The sequence below is a fragment of the Podarcis bocagei genome, assembly GCF_964188305.1.
Source record: "Podarcis bocagei genome assembly, chromosome: 14".
In the NCBI taxonomy this organism is placed as follows: Eukaryota; Metazoa; Chordata; class Lepidosauria; order Squamata; family Lacertidae; genus Podarcis; species Podarcis bocagei.
Genome location: NC_138139.1, coordinates 42,426,990 through 42,447,211, shown reverse-complemented (window position 1 = coordinate 42,447,211; position 20,222 = coordinate 42,426,990). Strand labels below are relative to the sequence as shown.

The following is a 20,222-nucleotide window of genomic DNA, read 5'->3' as shown; positions in this document are numbered from 1 at the left end:
TGATGAGAAATGATTCCAGTTAGACCAAAAAGTGTTGTGGCAAGGGGTGGGGGGAAATGGTATAAAAAGATAATTCCTGGATGCCAAGATCCAGGCTTTGGGCAAGTACTCTTTGGTTAGAGAACTCCAGCAGAGATTTAAAATCACATAATATGCAGCAAAGCAAAGTGTGGAAATATAGACTGTTAGACCTTTAAAATACGCCCTTCTACATTTCATCCAAAGTTCCCCTCTTCCCCTAGCATAGAAAACGATCACACATTTAGCAAGCTAAAATTAGTTTACTTACAAACTCTTTAAAGGTCAGGTTCATGTGCTTTTCCATACACCAGTCAGAAAACACAGGCAGTAAAATTTGGCTTAGTTACAGTGGTGAAAATTCCTGAATTATTGGTAAAGGAACTCAAGGGTGGGGCTGATGAGTTTGGAGTCCAGTACATAGCTGTTAACTTTCTCCTTTTCTTGCGAGGAATCCTATTTGGAATAAGGGAATTTCCCTTAAAAAAAGGGAAACATTGACAGCTATGGTCCAGTAGCATCTGAAAGGCCCAAGGCTCATCACCTGTGATTTATGCTTATGGTCCTTGCAATGCAGGTTTGAATATATTCTGTAAGTTGTAACAATTCATGAGATTGCTCTTTTATTTTTCTGCAACGGCAGTGTAAGCTACTAAGCCATTTTATTCATTAGACACTATTTTATGTAAACCAACTTTCCATATTTATTCAGATTGGCATTCAGATTGCTACTTCCCTAAGATATGTCAAGACAATACTGATATATACTGACATGAGAGGAGAAATTCTTCAGCTCATAATGATAAAATAATAACGATATAATATAATCATGACGTTATTTCTATACTGCATTTTCTGCAAACTTGTATCAAAAGCAGTTTACAAAAGAGTAACACCCCTAAAGCAGCAATACAATAACCACAATACATAATTAAAATCATAATACCATTTACAGCACTAACATTTCAATAATTAACCATTAATTTATAATACAGCAAAGAAATTTAAGTGACCATGAAGGACACCAACAGGCCAATTAATATCCCATAGGCTGCAAATTCCTATTTTATAGCCACAAGAGACACTAGAAATTTGTACAATGATGGCAACCCAAGAGCCACCAAGGCAAATGGAGCATCATCATCTATCCATTGGTGATATTGTTGTGACAATCAGTCCTTTTTTGATAGCTTCAGAGTCTCCTTAGGCTTTCCCCCACTCTTTCAGCCTCAGCTCCTTCCTCTGGATTTTCCCAGAAATTGTCTTGGGTAGGTCTTGAACAAACTCTATCTGTTTTGAAGGATTAAAAAGAGAGAGATAAACTGAGCACATCACCTTTTTTTGGAGTTGCATTTAGTCAACTTTTGTGGAACAGAGGAATCTTAACTCAAGTCTTAACAAAACACAGGATGACCAGCTGTCCCCACCTCCCCTGGAAAGACTCCTGGGCTTTGAATCTGGGGTATGGCAGCCAGAGGCTTAGCCATGGGAGTTTTTGACCCTCCTTTCAGCTCCACGCAGCAAAAAAGCTACAGCAGCTGAATTTCTGCATCTGAATGGTTGAGGAATTCAGGCGTTGCAAATACCTTTGTGAAATCATCCACTGCATGTCTTGGACAAATGTACTGACTTCACACTTCTCCTAATGCTGCAGTGGTCTCCGGCAGTTTAAATGTATCAAACTTGGAGTTTAAAACATAGCTGTCAACTTTCCCTTTTCTTGTGAGCAATCCTATTCGGAATAAGGGAATTTCCCTTTAAAAAACGCTGGTGGCAATGTGGGTTAAACCACAGAGCCTAGGACTTGCCGATCAGAAGGTCGGCAGTTCGAATCCCCGTGACGGGGTGAGCTCTTGTTGCTCGGTCCCTGCTCCTGCCAACCTAGCAGTTCGAAAGCACAAAGTGCAAGTAGATAAATAGGTACCACTCCAGCGGGAAGGTAAACAGCGTTTCTGTGTGCTGTTCTGGTTTGCCAGAAGCGGCTTAGTCATGCTGGCCACATGACCCAGAAGCTGTACACTGGCTCCCTCGGTCAATAAAGCGGGATGAGCGCCGCAACCCCAGAGTCGGCCACGATTGGACCTAATGGTCAGGGGTCCCTTTACCTTTTAACCCAGCCTGAGACCCGCTGGTGAAGCATGCATTATAACAGTAATATATATTCAAAGAGATAATACACATTTAAATAGGAGCCACTGGAGAGGGATTGTAGCTTAGTGGCAGAACACATCTTTTTTCTCCATGCAAATGGTCTCAGGTTCAATCCCCAGCAACCAGAGGACAGGTGAATATGTCAGTTTTGATTTATCTCTGTTTTTCATTTTTCCAATCTTAAATTCAGTTCTTCACATTTTGACATCAGTTTGCGAATTAACATTTCTAAACGTGCACATGAAAATTCATGACCATTTGTGTGCAAATTTCTTCAATTATAAACTCCCCCCCCCCCGGCAAATCAGCTCCCCTTAATATAATGCATTTTTGCACTTCTATGCAAATTTACTCCAGTATATGCATTTTGGATGCACAACTCCATTGGACAACTGCATCGTAAAATTCAGAGCAGCACAAATTTCAAAGGCCAGCACAAATGAGGTAAGTTTGCTCTTAAATGTGACTCTTGTCTGAAACCAGAGTCTGGAAGCATTGCTAGGCTAGGATCATTCCAAATCCATTCTTAAGAACATTGTCTCTCCCTCCACCCAAGATCCAGAGATTGACGCGGAGTAATTCTGAACACTGTACTTGCCTTTCGGGGGTACTTGTAAGGAGCTGTCACTTTCTTGGCATGTGTTTGCAGTTCAAGAATTAATTGTTCTTTGTCATGGGACTGATAAACTGGTGACAGGACGACGAAAGCTTTCACAACCTACAATGAAGGTGAATGGAGGCAAGGTTAATTGATAGCCGTGCTTGTGTGTGTAAAAGGGGAGGAAATGAGGGAAAGGGCTGTAGCTCAGTGGTTAGAGTTTTGCCTGCAGAAGGTCCCAGCTTCTCCAGGTCGGGCTGTGATAGAACCCAGCCTGCAAACTTGGAGAGCCACTGCCAGTCTGTGAGGACAGTACTAGGCTAGATGAACCAATGGCCTGGCTCAGAATAAGGAAACTTCCTATGATACTATCAACTGTACTTGCCTCCTCTCTGACAAAAACCTAGCTCTTGCAGAGATGGGGAATGTAGGTCTGGGCTGTCCCACCTGAGGCTAATGGTGGGGGCTCAGACATCACTGAATGCTCTCTTGCACACACAGTCGCCCCCTGCTGTACATAGAAAACGAAACAGGGAGGAAGCAAGATGAGACTCATCCCTCCTAGGATGTCCTGGGATAGCCCTCTATTGTGAAGGTGCCATCTTTTTCAGGTGTGGGGTACCATTGGCCCTGCAGGTATTTGAAGGGCTGACCAGTCCAAAGATGAACAACCCTCAGAAGGAAGCGCAGAGGCCTAGAAGCTGTCCAACCACACTTAGCTCCTGGACCACAGACTGAGCAGGAACATAGAAGCCTTAACTTCCAATTTCCAGGTTTATACTACAGGTGGAGTTGCATGTTGCCTACAACCCCACATTGCCTATAACAAAAATGTCTCATACTGATTGTAACTGACCTATATGAAGGACTCAATGATTTGAAAATAGAGACACTGGGTGTATTTTTGTTATTTAGTGAAAATCTTTCAAGACAAAAATATTGAAGGAGGAGGAGGAGGAGGAGGAGGAGGAGGAGGGGAAGAAGAAGTAGAAGAAGAAGAGAGAGCACCGTACCTCTCCTCGGACAGGATCTGGGCTGCTGACGACAGCTGCTTCTGCCACTGCCGGGTGCTCCATCAAGGCATTTTCTACTTCCGATGGCCCAATGCGATACCTCAGATTTGAAGGAGAAGTTAGATCTTGGCAAGCTATCAGCCTGAAGCAGAGCTTTGTGTGTGCTAACATGGTTAACTTAGGTCTGTTAATTTCAATGGGTCTACTCTGAATAGGGCTAAGATTGGATCTCACCCTGATTCAGGCGTGGGGAGGACTTTGACCCTCAATATATTGTTTAACTCCCATCACCCCAGGGGCAAGGATTCATCTGCACGGTCCCATGAGTGTAAGCTAGCACAAAGGTTTCTGCTAGTGGAATAGGGCTCCTCCCCCTCCACTCCCTAGACCCCCAAGTGTGCTGAGGAGACCGGGACCTGTCTTTGTGAGACAAACAGAAACACTTGTGGTTATAGAAGCATCTCCTTAGCGTTACAGTGGTACCTCTGGATGTGAACAGGATCCGTTCCAGAGCCCCGTTCGCATCCTGAAGTGAACGCAACCCGTGTCTGCGCATGTGCGGGTCGCGATTCGCTGCTTCCGTGCATGCGCGTGATGACATTTTGAGCGTATGCGCATGTGCGAGCAGCGAAACCCGGAAGTAACGTGCTCCGTTACTTCTGGGTCATCGCGGAACGCAAACTAAAAATATTCATCCTGAAGCATATTTAACCCGAGGTATGACTGTACTTTGAATTTAAAGCTCATAGGGTATCATTCAGCTAAATTTTACTTAGAGCACACATACGGTATGGACATGAATGGGCCTAACTTAGTCATGCTTGTTAATTTGGGTGAGCTTACTCTGAGTAAAACTTAGTTGAATACCACCCACAGCTTTCCCCAAAGAACCCTGGCAACTGCAGTTTAATTTTCACAGAGCTACAGTTCCCAGCACCCTTAACAAGCTGCAGTTCCCAGGGTTCTCTGGGGAAATGAATGAGCTTTAAATGTATGGAATGGATGTTACTTTATCAGGGACGGTGCTGGCTTGATTTCTAGTCTTTTAATGGTGTTGCAACTTTTGCATTGCAGGTAAAAAAAAACAGCCGTGCCAAGTGTTTTACAAAATAAGCATACCCAGAGGACAAGATAACATCATCGGCTCTTGCCACAAACTGGACATATCCCTCTTCATCCATGAACCCTCTGTCCCCGGTGATGTAAAAGTCCCCACGCTCTGTTGCGGCTGTTTTCTCAGGGTCATCCTAAGAACAATGCAGTGGAGATCAACAAAGCTACAAAGGCACATTCATCTCTTGATTCTTGCAACATCAGATGGTATCCTGCATTTGTGAAAGGCCCATCACAGATCTAGCAACACAGGCGGAATGTTCTAAGATCTCAAACTGAGTGCTTTCCTGGGTAAAAGTTGGCTTTTGCATTTGGCTAACACAGAAACGCTTGGGTTTTCACACTTGGTTAACTGCAAAGAACTAGCATGGAATATAACTCATGGCACTTCTGGTCCTGGAGATTGCATATAGCCATGATGGCTAATATCTTTCTCTATCAAACTACATGGATTCTGCTGTCATTAGCAGGGGCCCTTCCCCAAGTGCCTTCTCCAAGGAAGGTGCAGACAATGGCAATACAAGAATGGGCTTTTTCAGTGGTGGCCCCTTGTTTCTGGAATGCTCTCCCCAGGGAAACATGCCTGGCACCATCATTGTCAGCTTTTAGATATCAGGCTAAAACATTTCTGCTTACCCAGGCATTCTGTTGTTAAATGGCATGATCCACTGCTATGATTCCTGACCTGTTTTTTCAGTAAGGTGGGGTAACCCCCCCCCACACACAATTTTTGATGTATGAACCCTTCTAGCAATTTTTGCTCCATCATATTTTCCCTTACTTATTTGGTTTAAACCAGATGTAGGGAACCTTTGGCCCTGAACTACAACCCCCATCATCCCCAGCTTGCTCGCTGTGCTTTCTGGGGTAGATGGGGTAGATGTAGTTCTGCAACATCTGGAGGGCCAAAGGTTCTCCGCAAATGATTTAAACCAATTGCCAGCTTGCTTTGCATTTTACGGGTTTGTAAGTCCCCCCACCCAGCCTTATTAACATCTGCTGAAAAAAGCACCCAATATCTTTTTATTCTAGGGGTGGTCCTCTAAATGTTGCTCTACTACAACACCCAACATGGGTGCAGTCATGGTCAATGGAGAGGGATGATGGAAGGTTCAGTCAGGAACATCTGGAAGGCCAAAGGTTCCCTACCTCTGTTATATTCCTTGGAGGCTGCCCCATCATTTGTGAAATATACTCAGAGTCGCAAAGTGATTTCATGCTCTTTATTCAGCTCATAGTGGTGAGGAGGAATGAATGAAAGTCCCCTCACAGTATCTGCTTTATATACATTATTTACACAATGGGTTGATTGGCTAATTCCGGAATTCTACTGTAAGCCAATCAGGTTGTGGATTCACTTCTATCTGGAGCAGGATTGGGTGGTTCCTGCCAACCAATCATAGTGCTGCATTGTTCTAGGACCAATCAGACTGCTGCATTCTGAATCCTATTGTTCTAGGACCAATCAGACTGCTGCAGTTTGGATCCTATTCAACTCAGTACATAACAATTTGAGAGGGTTCTTTTCTTACCACATAGCAGGTGAAGAGACCTAAGGGCCTTTTGGGCTTGATTTTAACAGCAATGTCTCCTTCTTCCCCTGGGGGTAGGCGATTGCAGTGTTCATCTATTATCTAGAAAGATGGAACCCCAAGCGTCAGTTATGTGAGCTTTTCTGTTTTGTCTCTTTAGTTGAGCAATAGGGGCACATCACAGTGTTTACTCAAGCAACATGGGTTATTATGGCTGACTCTTATGGCTTCCCTGCATTATAAATATTCCTACCTGGACATCAAAGGGAGGAGCTGGCGTTCCAGCAAAGCCAGGCTTGACTTTCATATCTCTCCTAGTCGAACACAACATAGTCTGTGTATAGAAATGGTAAATGTTCAATTAGGTTTCTCTCTCTTACTCTTTGAAACTATGGTTTTTAACAGATTAGAGAATTTTCAGCTGACTTTATCTATCTTCCATTTACAGATTTGGGGAAGGGCCATAGCTGAGTGAGGGACTGTACAAGCTGGAGTCTGCAGGAGAAGTTGCGGCATGGAACAACAACAACAACAACAATTTTATTATTTATACCCCGCCCATCTGGCTGGGTTTCCCCAGCCACTCTGGGCAGCTCCCAGTACATATTAAAACATAATAAAATGCCAAATATTTTAAAAAAACTTCCTGATACAGTGGTACCTTGGGTTACATATGCTTCAGGTTACATACGCTTCAGGTTACACACTCCGCTAACCCAGAAATAGTACTTCAGGTTAAGAACTTTGCTTCAGGATGAGAACAGAAATCGTGCTCCGGCGGTGCAGCAGCAGCAGGAGGCCCCATTAGCTAAAGTGGTGCTTCAGGTTAAGAACAGTTTCAGGTTAAGAACAGACCTCCAGAACGAATTAAGTACTTAACCCGAGGTACCACTGCACAGGGCTGCCTTCAGACGTCTTCTAGAAGTTGTGTTTTAGATGTTTCCTTGACATCTGATGTCTCCTTGACATCTGATGGGGAGGCATTACACAGGCTTGGTGCCACTACCAAGAAGCCCCTCTGCTTGGTTCCCTGTAACTTTACCACTTACAGTGAGAGGACTGTCAGAAGGCCCTCGGAGGTGGATCCCAGTGACGGGGCTGAACAATGGAGGTGGAGGCATTCCTTCAGGTATACTTTTCCTATACAGGGTTCCAACCAGCCAGCAATGCCCTTTTCTAGGGCACTCCATTCCATTCTCTCCAATATGGATGGAGGTGCATTCTCCCAGGTGGGGTGTTTTGGGGAATGCATGCATTTGGATTTGATAAGCTTCTGCTGGCACAATGGGCCAGCTGTGCTTGGCTGTTACCTAGAAGGTTGGTGGTTCGAGCCCACATGGGGACGGCAGTAGGCAGGTTTCCTGCATTGCAGCAGGGGACTAGATGACCATTGGGCTCCCTTCAATTCTGTGATTCTATGATTCTATAGATACCTGATAAATAAGGTATACTATTCATTGTATCAAGTTGTAGGTTTCAACGGAAGTCTCATAAAGTTCAACGAAAAAAGCAGAAGACCCAGTGGATCAGTTCATTCCCTAGTCATTCTCTAGTCAGTTCATGCATATGGTCCATACATGTAAAAGTATCTATTCCACCTGTCTGTTCAAAAAGTCCAGTAATCCACATGAAGGGTTGTTACAGTTCCACAGAATCCTTTCAGAGTCTAAGACAAGGATTTCCGGAATATTAGCCTTGTTTCGCCATCCTAGGCTACATCAGTAGAACAGGCTCATGTGTAATATTACAGGATAGTGGATCTTATAGTATAGTAGTGGTTGCGAAACAAGGCTACTATTCCGGAAATCCTTGCATGAACTGACTAGAGAATGAACTGATCCACTGGGTCTTCTGCTTTTTTCATTGAACTTTATGAGACTTCCGTTGAAATCTACAATTTGATACAACGAATAGTATACCTTATTTATTCAAAAGTACAGCCGGTTACGTCTTGTGTGTTTATTGAGTATGTTTCACGTAACCATAGGTTTGTTGTTGTTGTCTATAGATACATGGCTAAATGCCAACATACAGTCTCTGTCTGCCCATAGCCTTCACGGATTCCCACTCCTGTCTGCGCTTTCCACTGCTCCATCACTTCAGGGCTGTTGCCTTCCCCACCGCTCAGACACCGTCTCAGGCTCTTGAACTTGTATCTGCATGAGGGTATGAAGAAGCTTGGAGTCAACAGTGATTATTGCCTCTGTAGCAAGACGTACAATAGCATCCCAGTTAGCACACCTAGTGCTGGTGTAATGTTGGACTCGAATGCCCATCAGTCCCGGACAGCTTGGCCAATGCTCAGGTTAGGGTGGGATTGAGTTCAGATTTTTTTAAAAAAAATTTTTTATTAAGTGCAAGCAAGAAGTAGAAAATAGAAATATTGCAAATGCAAGAAATAAAGAAAAGGAAAATGAAATCGCAGAGGGTTGGACTAGGTGAGCCTTGGGGCATCCCTCGACTACAATTCTAAGATTCTATGAAATATTTCCAAAGGAAGGAAGAAATATAAATAATGAGATGGATTTAATAGGAAACAAGCTAAAACAAAAGCAAGAAAAAACAGGCAGGGGGTTGGACTAGATGCGACCCTCTGTGTCCTTTCCAACTCTGCAGTTCTTTGAATTTATGATTCTGTAAACCCAGGCAGAGGGACTCGGAAGTGCACTTTAAAAAAAAGTAGGAAGTTAGTGTTGAGTTTTAAAATGCACAGATGCTACCATGCAGAGTTTGCCATACCTTCCAACGTTGTGCTGCAGAAGCATACGATAAACAGTTGGGGGGCCACAGAAAGTTGTCACTGGATACTTGGTGAGGGTCTAGAGGGGAAAACACAAACACATTCCTATTGCACCATGTGATTCCAGAAGTCTCACAAGGGTTGATTTCTGATTTTTAACTTTTTGTCGGAAACATTTTCCTGCAAGGCTGAATTGTTGTTTTTACTTCTACCAAGAAATGGAGGAAACAGATTTCCTGCCTCCCTCAAGAAGAGTGAATTGTGGTCTGGAGAGGGAACACTGCTCAGCGGGAAGAGCTTTGAATGCAGAAGATTCCCAGTTAAATTCTTAGCCTCTCTGGGGAACCTTAGACTGGGGCAGAATGTGGCCCTTCAGACCTTTCTATCCGGCCCTTGGAATGCTCCCCAGCTACTTCTCCAACTCTTTCCAGGCCACAGCCCTCCCTGGCCCTGCTATGAACCCTTCTTGGATGTTTTGCTTGGTGGGGATGTTCCCTTAATCTCAAAGAAGAAGAAGAGTTTGGATTTGATATCCCCCTTTCTCACTACCTGAAGGAGTCTCGAAGGGGCTAACATTCTCCTTTCCCTTCCTCCCCCACAACAAACACTCTGTGTGGTGAGTGGGGCTGAGAGACTTCACAGAAGTGTGACTAGCCCAAGGTCACCCAGCAGCTGCATGTGGAGGAGCGGGGAAGCGAACCCGGTTCCCCAGATTACGAGACTACCGCTCTTAACCACTACAACACATTGGCTCTCAAACTTCCAGAGTGGAGGAAGAGAAGCAAATGAGTGAGTAGAAAAGGCCTCATTGTACAAAGGTTCAATTTACATTTATTACTCTGCCCACTTTCCCCTTTGGCCCCACCCACCACTGGCAAGTGGCCCTTGGGATATTGCCCAGAAGGTTACGTGGGCCTTGATGCTGACAAATGTTCTCCACCCCTAGGATGAGATGGGAGGTATTGGGGAAAGACCTCTGTTGGAGACCCCAGATAGCTCTTGCAAGGCAGGCAAGGCTATTATGGAGTACATATAGGAACCTGCCTTATACTGAATCAGATTGGTCCATCTAGCTTAGCTTTGTCTACGCTGATTGAAAGCAACTCCACAGGGTCCCAGACAGGGAATCTTTCACAGCCCTACCTAGAGATGTCATTGAACCTAGAACCTTCTGAATGCTGTCTAGAGCCAGCGTGGTGTAGTGGTTAAGAGCGGTGGACTCATAATCTGGTTTGCTTCCCCGCTCCTCCACATGCAGCTGCTGGGTGACCTTGGGATAGTCACACTTCTCTGAAGTCTCTCAGCCTCACTCACCTCACAGAGTGTTTGTTGTGAGGGAGGGAGGGAAAGGAGAATGTTAGCCACTTTGAGACTCCTTCGGGTAGTGATAAAGCGGGATATCAAATCCAAATCCAAAGCAAATTCTCAACCACTCTTCTGAGTTTGGAGCTCAAGGAGAAAACTCAGGATCTCTGTTGGCAGAGGAACTCCCCCAGACACCTTGGTCTTCTGCCCCAATGCTTCCTTCCTTAAGGCAATGTTAGCCTTACATTGAGAACAGTCGTTGGCTCGAACTGGAGCATGCCGTGCTGAAAGATACACGCCCCTTGGATCCACGTAGGGTACAAATTGCTGAAGACGAATTTGATCCAGCCTGTGTCGGAGAAACCCCAGATCACATCGGAAGGATTCAGGTCCATCCAGTACCTGTAATAAGGAGGCAAACACGACGACTGCTCAGTTACATTTATTAGACTTACTTAGTTACAGATAGGTAGCCGTGTTGGTCTGCCATAGTCAAAATAAAAAAATTCCTTCCTGTAGCACCTTAAAGACCAACTAAGTTAGTTCTTGCTATAAGCTTTCGTGTGCATGTGTATCTGAAGAAGTGTGCATGCACACGAAAGCTTATACCAAGAACTAACTTAGTTGGTCTTTAAGGTGCTACAGGAAGGAATTTTTTTATTTAGACTTACTTAGGTTTGAGGAACAAACTAGACAGGGTGACAAGATATGGGATCAGATCTTTTGATTTTAAGACTTAAATGACAGCAGGTGCTAGAATGGGGGAGGTGGAGAGATGGAAATGGTTCGAAGCTGTGGTAATGTGCACTTACTTTAAAAAGTTGTGCTGGGGGCTCTCCTTTGGATGACTAAGAATTGCCGTTTTATTGTGCCTTAAGCTTAAAACAAAGATTACAGCCACTTCATCATGCCTATCAAAGTTCTTGCCACAATTAAATAAAGGTAAAGTGACCCCTGACCATTAGGTCCAGTCGTGACCGACTCTGGGGTTGTGGCGCTCATCTCGCTTTATTGGCCGAGGGAGCTGGCGTACAGCTTCCGGGTCATGTGGCCAGCATGACTAAGCCGCTTCTGGCGAACCAGAGCAGCGCACGGAAACGCCGTTTACCTTCCCGCCAGAGCAGTACCTATTTATCTACCTGCACTTTGACGTGCTTTCGAACTGCTAGGTTGGCAGGAGCAGGGACCGAGCAACGGGAGCTCACTCCGCCGTGGGGATTTGAACTGCCGACCTTCTGATTGGCAAGTCCTAGGCTCTGTGGTTTAACCCACAGTGCCACCCGCGTCCCTACCACAATTAAATAGTCATTTTTTAAACTGCCACAGGACTTTCTGTTGTGTTTGTTGCCCCTGAAGATTTAGAAAGAGATAGATACCTTCCAACAACTGTCAGCCCAATCCCCAAACTGCTGCAGGAGTGTTCCACCATTTTGGGATAGCCCGTGGTTCCACTGGTAAAGTAGATGGTCATTGGATCATGACTCCTTGTTTTGACAGGCTGATGATCACCGTCTGCAGCACTTTAAAAAATAGAAAAGTAGGCAAGTAGTAAGAATGGAGTAGATGCAATCAAAATCAATGGTCTGTGATCTTGTAAATTTAAGGTGTTCTGGGAAATTAGGATTCCAATAGAAAACGAATAAGTGCAAACTGCAATAAAATGTTGCAGTGGGAAGACCTCATCCAAGATACTCCATTCAAATTAACTCAAGTTCCTCACATTTTTGAATCAGCTTGTGATTCATATACAGTCATACCTCAAGCTGAATGCACTTTGGGTTGAACGTGTTCGAGTTGCGCTCCGCGGCAACCCGGAAGTAACGAAGCGCATTACTTCCGGGTTTCGCCACTCGCGCATGCGCATGCTCAAAATGACGTCACGCGCATGCGCGGTGGTGGCAAAATGTGACCCGCGCATGCGCAGACGTGCCGTCGCGTCTTGTGTTCAATTCGGGATGCGAACGGGGCTCCGGAACGGATCCCATTCGCATCCTGAGGTAACCTCCGGTTACAAACTTAATTCGTGCCAGAGGTCCATTCTTAACATGAAACCGTTCTTAACATGAGGTGCACTTTCGCTAATGGGGCCTCCCGCTGCCGCCACGTGACCTCCGCTCACATCCAGGGGCAAAGTTCGCAACCAGGAGCATCTACTTCCAGGTTAGCGGAGCTCGTTACCCGAAGCGTTCATAAGGAGGACGGTACGTAACCCGAGGTTCCACTGTACTTAAAAATAAATAAATCCCGTGAAAATTCTGCAACATTTTAGTTGACATTCCTCCCAAAATACATGTTTTTGTATACACTTTTGTCCGCTATACAAATGTTCGCAAGTAATTGGCTATCTTCCTAATGTAGGTGATGAATACTGCAGACACCAGGTTTTTCTGTATCTCACTCTTTGACTTATTCCTGACTTGCTTAACGAGGCAGCAGAGATTCTCACTTCAGCAGGTCATGGAAGTTCAGCCATCCTTCTCTGCTGGTGCCTTTGGAGACCAACATCTGAGTTTTCAGGAACTGGCAATCAGATGCAAGAGAGTCGATCAATGGAGCCAAGGCGTCGTTTGTAACTATACATTTGGCCCGAGACTTTTGAAGCCGGTATGAGATGTCTTGAGCAGTCAATAGGGTTGTGGCTGGGATGAAGGTGACACCTAGGAGCAAAACAAAGTGTGATTGAAAAGAAAGGAGAAGGAGACACAGCAAAAATGGATCTTTCTGTCAGTTCCTAGCACAGAGAGGACCTGACTGACCTGCTCTGATGCAGCCCACAGTGATCAGCCACCACTCAGGCACCCTGGGGAGGATGATGACGATTCGGTCTCCCTTCTGCAGATTGCAGGCTTTGGAGAGGACGTTGGCTGCTTTCCTGGATAAGAATGCCAGCTCCTCAAAGCTCCACCGCACCTCCTCGCCTTTCCCACTTACCCACCAAAGAGCGAGATTGGAAGGTCTCTTTCTAGCCTATCAGGCACAAAGGATGGGGAAAAAATGGAAGCTATTTTACTTAGCTATCTCTCTAACAAGATTTATATACCAAATAATCAGCAAAAGGTTTCTCAGCGGTTTACAGAAAACCCTATAAAATATTCCAAAGAAGACACCAATAAAATCAAGCTATCCCTTACATCCTGTTTCATATTTTATCTATGGTTTGATTAATTTTATGCCTACTTGTTTTTGAGCAAGTAGGCATAAAATTAATCAAACTATAGATGTAGCATCTGCATAAACAGCTGAAGCTAGACTATCTACAGACAAAATTTGCAACGTATCTGATACTCTGTAAATTCAAGTCCTCAGGACAACAGAAATGAATTAAGCAGACCTCAAGTAACAATCTTAATGCCATTTATACAAAGGAAAAGAAAACATACAAAAACATTCAGAATTTTGAACATCACTTGGCATGTTAAATAAGGGAAAACGAAAAAACCAGAGGATGTAAGGGTTAGACAAGAACTTTCACACTAAAATGCTGATGAATTCCATGCAGACATTTTTAGGCAGGAGGCAGAATGGATTTGTAAGCTGAGGGGGAAATGTTGAGAACTGAATTTAAGACGGGAAAAATGAGAAACCGAGAAAAGCCAAACAGGACAACTTTTCTTAACTCTAGCTAGCAGTGAGGAAGTTTTCAGGCTACTCTTTTTCATTAACTCAAAACAGTTTTGACTACCAAAGGGACTTCACTTCTTAATGTAAATGAAATGGGGAACTTTGCAACTTTAGGTTTTGATGATTTGCTGAAAATTAATGCTAATTTATGTTTTGTTGACATAAAGTTTTTTTGAGATATATATTCAATGACCGTTTGCTATAAGCAATAAAGATCAGCATGACTGACTGATAATACTAGGAAATCATGACAGATACAGTCCCTTACCTTTTCCTTTTGGCTCCATTGATCCAGGACATCATGTGCAAAATTAAAATGCTCTGGCACATTTTTGTAGAGGGCTTCAGTGTCTGAGAAATCCAGAAATGGAGATCCACTGCAAGGTTGACTCATGATTCTACAAGGCAATTTGAAAGCACTAAAAGACTTTAAAACTGGAATTCTGGAGAGAAGCTTCCTTGCCCCTGCCATGAAAACAATTCTTACCTTTATGGAAAACCAAAAGAAAAAGAAAAAAGAATTAAACATGATAATTCAAGATTCTGCTCAAGAACAAAAACAAAACAACAATGACAGAAATATATGTATGAACCGAATAAATTCCAGTGACAAAACTGCAAAGTGGAACTCCAATGGAAATGCAACTTCGCTCCATAGCCAGAATGTATCTTAGGCGTGGGAATTCAGAGTTACTCTGTATCAGGCTTCCTCAACCTTCGCTCTCCAGATGTTTTGAGACTACAATTCCCAGCATCCCTGACCACTGGTCCTGCTAGCTAGGGATCATGGGAGTTGTAGGCCAAAAACATCTGGAGGGCCGAGGTTGACGAAGCCTGCTCTGTATAGCTCTTTCAGTGTTGAAAATGGGAGCTGAACTGTGCGTCATGTTCCCATTGCCAATTTGCTGCTGGGCCGGGTTCCAGCCTCAAAGAATCCTGGAATGTGAGAATTGTAGAGTTGGAAGTGACCCTAATCTAGTCAGAGCCCCTGCAGTGAAAGAATCACAGTCATCCAAACTCTGTTTTTTATCCAATCTCTGTTTTTTAAAAAAATAAATGAAGGAGATCCCACCACCTTTCGAAGCAGCTCACTCCAGGGTTGAACAGCTCTTACCACCGTAAAGTTCTTCCTGATGTTTAGCTGGAACCTCCTTTCTTGTAATTTGGGTCCGTTGGTTGAGGGCCTACCCTCAGGAGCAGCAGAAAACCAGCTTGCTCCATTTTCTTTGTGACAGCCCCTCAGATATTTGAAGATGGCCATCCTTTCACCTCTTTCAATTTGAACTTAGCCTGATCTTTTATTCCCCTTCCTTCCCTCCCCCTTCCCTTTTTATGAAGATTACCCACTCTGGTGTTAAGTTGTGGGTGAACATATCAGACGACACAGTGATTCTTCAAACAGCTCTTGTTTATTCACAGGCCAGAACAGAAGTGGGCTGAAGGGTTCAGCCAACCTGCTTATATAGAGCTCAACTACGAGGCAACAGTAACAACTTTCTGTAACTATCCAATCACTGAACGTCACTTTCAATTCCTTATTTGCATATGGGAACCTGAGTGAAAACTATCTACAGTATCCCCCTGCTGGCCCAGGGTGAGAATTTCAGTACATAACATCTGGGATCCCACAGCTAATTCTCCCCTGGCCTCCTTGCTGGCCCAAATAGGACTAATTTAGCCAGCTAGTCCTGGTGATCATCTAATGTTTATTGGATGGATTTCCCCCTAAATTGATTTTTGAATTCTGAATTTATTGTTATTCACGTTTTATACTGTATTTTATACTGTTTTTGGTTGCATCAATTAAGTGCTTTAAATTTGTTGTTAGCCACCCTGAGCCCGGTTTTCTGAACCGGGAAGGGTGTGGTATAAATAAAAAATTATTATTATTATTAATATTATTATTTAAGTCTCCTTTTCTCCAGGTCAACATACCCGACTCCCTCAACAGTTCCGCATTTATATGTATATTTGGGCACACTTTTCTCTAAACGACACATTTAGTACACATTTGGTCCCTTAAAAAAGGAATGCTTTCTGTAGGCCTTTCTCTTGGTTCTGCCACTTTTGTAGGCACATTGGGTGAGAAGGTAAGAGGGCCTTCTTGGTGGTTGCTCCCAGATTGTGGAACTCTCTTCCATGAGACTAGGCTGGCCCCCTCTGGGCTTTCCTTTTGCTGCCAGCCAAAGATTTCTTTGTTCCAACAGGCCTTTGACCACAAACTGGAGGGATCTTCTGAGGTGGGTGATGTTCTTTTGAGTGTGTGTGAGAATTTGAATGGTTTTCAGTGTTTTCAGTGCTTTTAAAAACAAAGTTTACCTATTTAATTGGTTTTAATATTTATACTTTGAAGCTTCATCTGTTTTAATTGATGCTGTAAGCAGAGACATCACCTTGCCAACAAAGGTCCGTATAGTTAAAGCTATGGTTTTCCCTGTAGTGATGTATGGAAGTGAGAGCTGGACCATAAAGAAGGCTGATTGCCAAAGAATTGATGCTTTTGAATTATGGTGCTGGAGGAGACACTTGAGAGTCCCATGGACTGCAAGAAGAACAAACCTATCCATTCTTAAGGAAGTCAGCCCTGAGTGCTCACTGGAAGGACAGATCCTGAAGCTGAGGCTCCAATACTTTGGCCACCTCATGAGAAGAGAAGACTCCCTGGAAAAGACCCTGATGCTGGGAAAGATGGAGGGCACAAGGAGAAGGGGACGACAGAGGACGAGATGGTTGGACAGTGTTCTCGAAGCTACCAGCATGAGTTTGACCAAACTGCGGGAGGCAGTGGAAGACAGGAGTGCCTGGCGTGCTCTGGACCATGGGGTCATGAAGAGTCGGACACGACTAAACAACTAAACAACAAGCTGCCTTAGGTTCTGCACCAGGAGGAAAGTTGCATATATATTTAATAAATAAATATGAGGAGGAATTCCATATGCCCCACTGAAAAGTCCTAATTTAATGCTGATGTCCCTGACGAATAAGCATTACTGAAGGGAAACCCTTGTTACATGAAATTATATATTTTTCAGAGAGGGAGTTTAAGGACAGGCAAGCAGCGCCTGTATAATATCCTTGCCTGGTTTTCAAATTACTGAAAACTAAAGAGATTTCAACACTGTTTGCTGGAGGCTTTTGAAAATCAATTTTCTCTCTTTCTCCCCCCCCCCTCCATCACCATCAAATCACATGTCTGTGTTGCTTCTACTGAGAGGCTCAGGAGATGTAATAATTTCATCTACTTTCCTCAAAGTTTCATTTATTTGTGAGCAGAATTCTGGAGAAGGGGCAGGCATGGATCCATTGAGAATCCTGGGAAATTAAATACTACTAAGCAAGGAAAAAATGGTACGATATGTTATAAGAAAGTACTAGAAACTATGGTAAGAAGTATTAGTACATTCAATGTCGTAAATGTAACTTACATCGGGAAATCTGTTTTCATATAATTTAATTTATTGGAATTTAGTTTACTGGATTTTTTACTTTGGTTTATTTTTCTTTGGTTAGAAATTTTAAGAAAAGAGCATGTAGAAATACAAGTTTAAAAGAGAGAGTCCAGGGGAAGGCTTGATTTGATCTAAGAGAAGTTAGACCTCTCCATCTTGGTAATAAACCGTCTTCAGAGAAGGCATGTCTACCGAGAAGTAATCCACACTGAGTTAAATAGGACTTACTCCCAGGTAAGTTAATATAGGATTGCAGATCCAGCTATACCTACAAATGATATTATTGCTCACACAAAATGTGAAAAGGGCAAGCAGTGAAATTCAAAAGCTGGTAGTATTTCAACGGATGTGTGAGTGTGTGCATGAAGGCACTTCACTCAGTGGGTTGCTAAACCTTGCGGTGGACATGTTTAATGGAGTGGGGCAGGTGCTTCAAGCCCCTCTCCCCCGTTATACAGCTTGCTGTGCTGCACCGCTCTTCCTCATGCTGCAGTTGGTGGGGCCTCCTATTGGCAGCCTTGCAAACTGCAGAACCTGGACTCAGCTTTTTGGATGTGTTATAAACATGCAACACCAGATGGCACCAGAGAGCAAATAAAATTATAAGCGATTTTCCATGGCGTTTTTGTTTTGTTTTGTTATAATGATTTAATTTCTGACTTATTTATAACATTCCCCCCTCCCACGGTGTGTAGATCCACCCCCTGACAACATTTTACATTCTTATGTATAGACCACTCCTTAAGAGCACCACTGACTGGACCATCCTGACATTGTACAAACACACAGCTGCTCCTGGCTACTTCCTAAGCACCATTCTTCGAAAACAACATGGGAATGTAACATGTAACAAGAGTCTCTATATAAATATAATCTAGCTGAAATATAGGGTGGTTCTACATTGTTTATCCATAGTGATTGTATTGCAGACATTTGTCGGGGTAGACAATGGCAGTTGTTTTCTGAGCACTCATCCTGACTTGCTAATATTGTCTGATGTTATGCCAAGCAACTGTTATTCAACACCTCTCAGTGCATTTTCCCATCACATTCCTTTATTGAATTTTTTAAAAATCCAGTTTTGTGGTGTCTTTGGAAACTGGGTTTGATGTGCAAGAGCACAAAATCAACATCAATGGCACATCCTGGATTTGCAGCTATGTGACTGAATCCTACCCAAAAAGAGCAACAGTCTGAAAGCTCTCCTACTTAGTTGAGCTGTGGCTAATGCTTTCTTGAAACAACTGGAAAATATCTATGTATATTAGTTACAGCTCATTTCAAACTGACTGCTTTTGTGACTATACTTAGTTGGGCGTTGGTACCTACATGCTTTATGTAAGATCTGATTGTTTTAACAACATAGTTTCATTGTTAGACACATACCCAGAGGACCTTATACAACTCAGAAACTAGAATCTCTGTATAAACATGCAGACAACTTACCACAACCCACACTTTGGAATAGCAGAGAGCACTCCAAAAGGAAATTCACCAGGGTTTTTGAGAACTGAATTAAACAGCAAGCAGTACAACAACATTAACTTTTATCAGAGATCCATCGGTTGACATTTGAGAACCTTTCACTTGAATAGTCTCATGTAAGTCAAAAGTTAATGTTTGACTAGATCGCCACGTATTTGCCAAAAGGCCCCCGTTCTTTCCTCCAAATTAATTTATGCTGAAATGTAGGATATGCCTTTTTTTTCCCCCTTCAAAAGTCATTGGGGAATGCAGGTTGGATAAGGGAAAATGGAGTAGAACTCCAGAAATGGCAGAACTCTGAAAGGTAGAAACGGTGGCCTTTCCTGCTTCATTCAAGATCTTCCTGGGCTTGCCCTAGTTCTTCAAGTGGTGAATCAAGTGGTGATCAGTTCTGGGGTTCTGGTTTGGGTTCCTTTTGAAGGAGGTCACAGAGCTTTTCAACATTTTGTACTATTTTCATTAGTAATGAAGAAGAGGTTCAGCTCAGTTTGTATTTGAAAGTTAATTGTGTGTTCAGAACCACCCTAAATAAATTCACACGACTCAAATTTTAGTTTGGTTTTTGGCAGAATTTAGGCCACAACTTTATTGATTACAGAAACTGAGTGGTTGCATAGGCTCTGGTTCGATTAGCTCCCTGCACTTGCAGGTAGCACTGACCCAGGGTTTCGGCATAGGTCAGCCAAGGGTGAACACCTGGATGGGTGAAAAATCGGGAACAGACTATGTCGGCCACCCAGATGTCCCCCTCTCAGGGGTTGACCAAACCATTTGAGTTCCTGGATTCCTTTAACGGAATACCCTTCACATAGGGATGGCAAGAGCGTTCCCCCATCCCTATCACCTGAACCAGAGCCTATCCGCAACCTTACAAGTTGTGGCGATTTGCTACGCAGCAAGCCAAACCCAAATGGCAACAGCCAATCAGCCAAGTGGGGGAAATTCCTGCCATGCCTCTGTCCCAACGACAGACGACACACAATGGCATAGCAAGGTCAAGCACAAGCCCTAAAAGTAGGGAGAGGTGAGCAGGTGTTCTGAATGCACGCCCCAAAAGAGGAAGCTCTGGGTCACGTGCATGGGCATAAATAGGTCCCTCAATCCGTTTGGACTGCACCCCATTGGCCAGATTGAACCCAACATCGAGGGACCTACCAATCAGGTGTTGTGGCTAATCAATCTTACCCACCCACAACC

General features: G+C 43.7%; 1 protein-coding gene and 1 long non-coding RNA gene across 2 annotated transcripts in view; one reads left to right on the top strand and one right to left on the bottom strand.

The window, feature by feature from the left end:
- Positions 1-261: 261 nt before the first annotated feature.
- On the bottom strand, positions 262-19,137 carry LOC308573104 (acyl-coenzyme A synthetase ACSM3, mitochondrial-like). Its single transcript, XM_081169816.1, has 14 exons — positions 18,987-19,137; positions 14,360-14,578; positions 13,227-13,437; positions 12,917-13,127; positions 11,847-11,990; positions 10,716-10,872; positions 9,165-9,244; positions 8,458-8,581; positions 6,679-6,759; positions 6,426-6,527; positions 4,900-5,027; positions 3,781-3,880; positions 2,764-2,887; positions 262-1,304 (listed from the first exon to the last, which is right to left on the bottom strand). The coding sequence occupies exons 2-14, from the start codon at positions 14,561-14,563 to the stop codon at positions 1,222-1,224; spliced, it is 1,749 nt and encodes a 582-aa protein (XP_081025942.1). The 5' UTR covers positions 14,564-14,578; positions 18,987-19,137; the 3' UTR covers positions 262-1,221.
- LOC308573150 overlaps positions 17,754-20,222 on the top strand; it is a 12,734-nt gene continuing 10,265 nt past the window's right edge. The window contains exon 1 of the long non-coding RNA XR_014001966.1: positions 17,754-17,774. This is a non-coding gene — a long non-coding RNA (uncharacterized lncRNA). The remainder of the gene's footprint in view (positions 17,775-20,222) is intronic.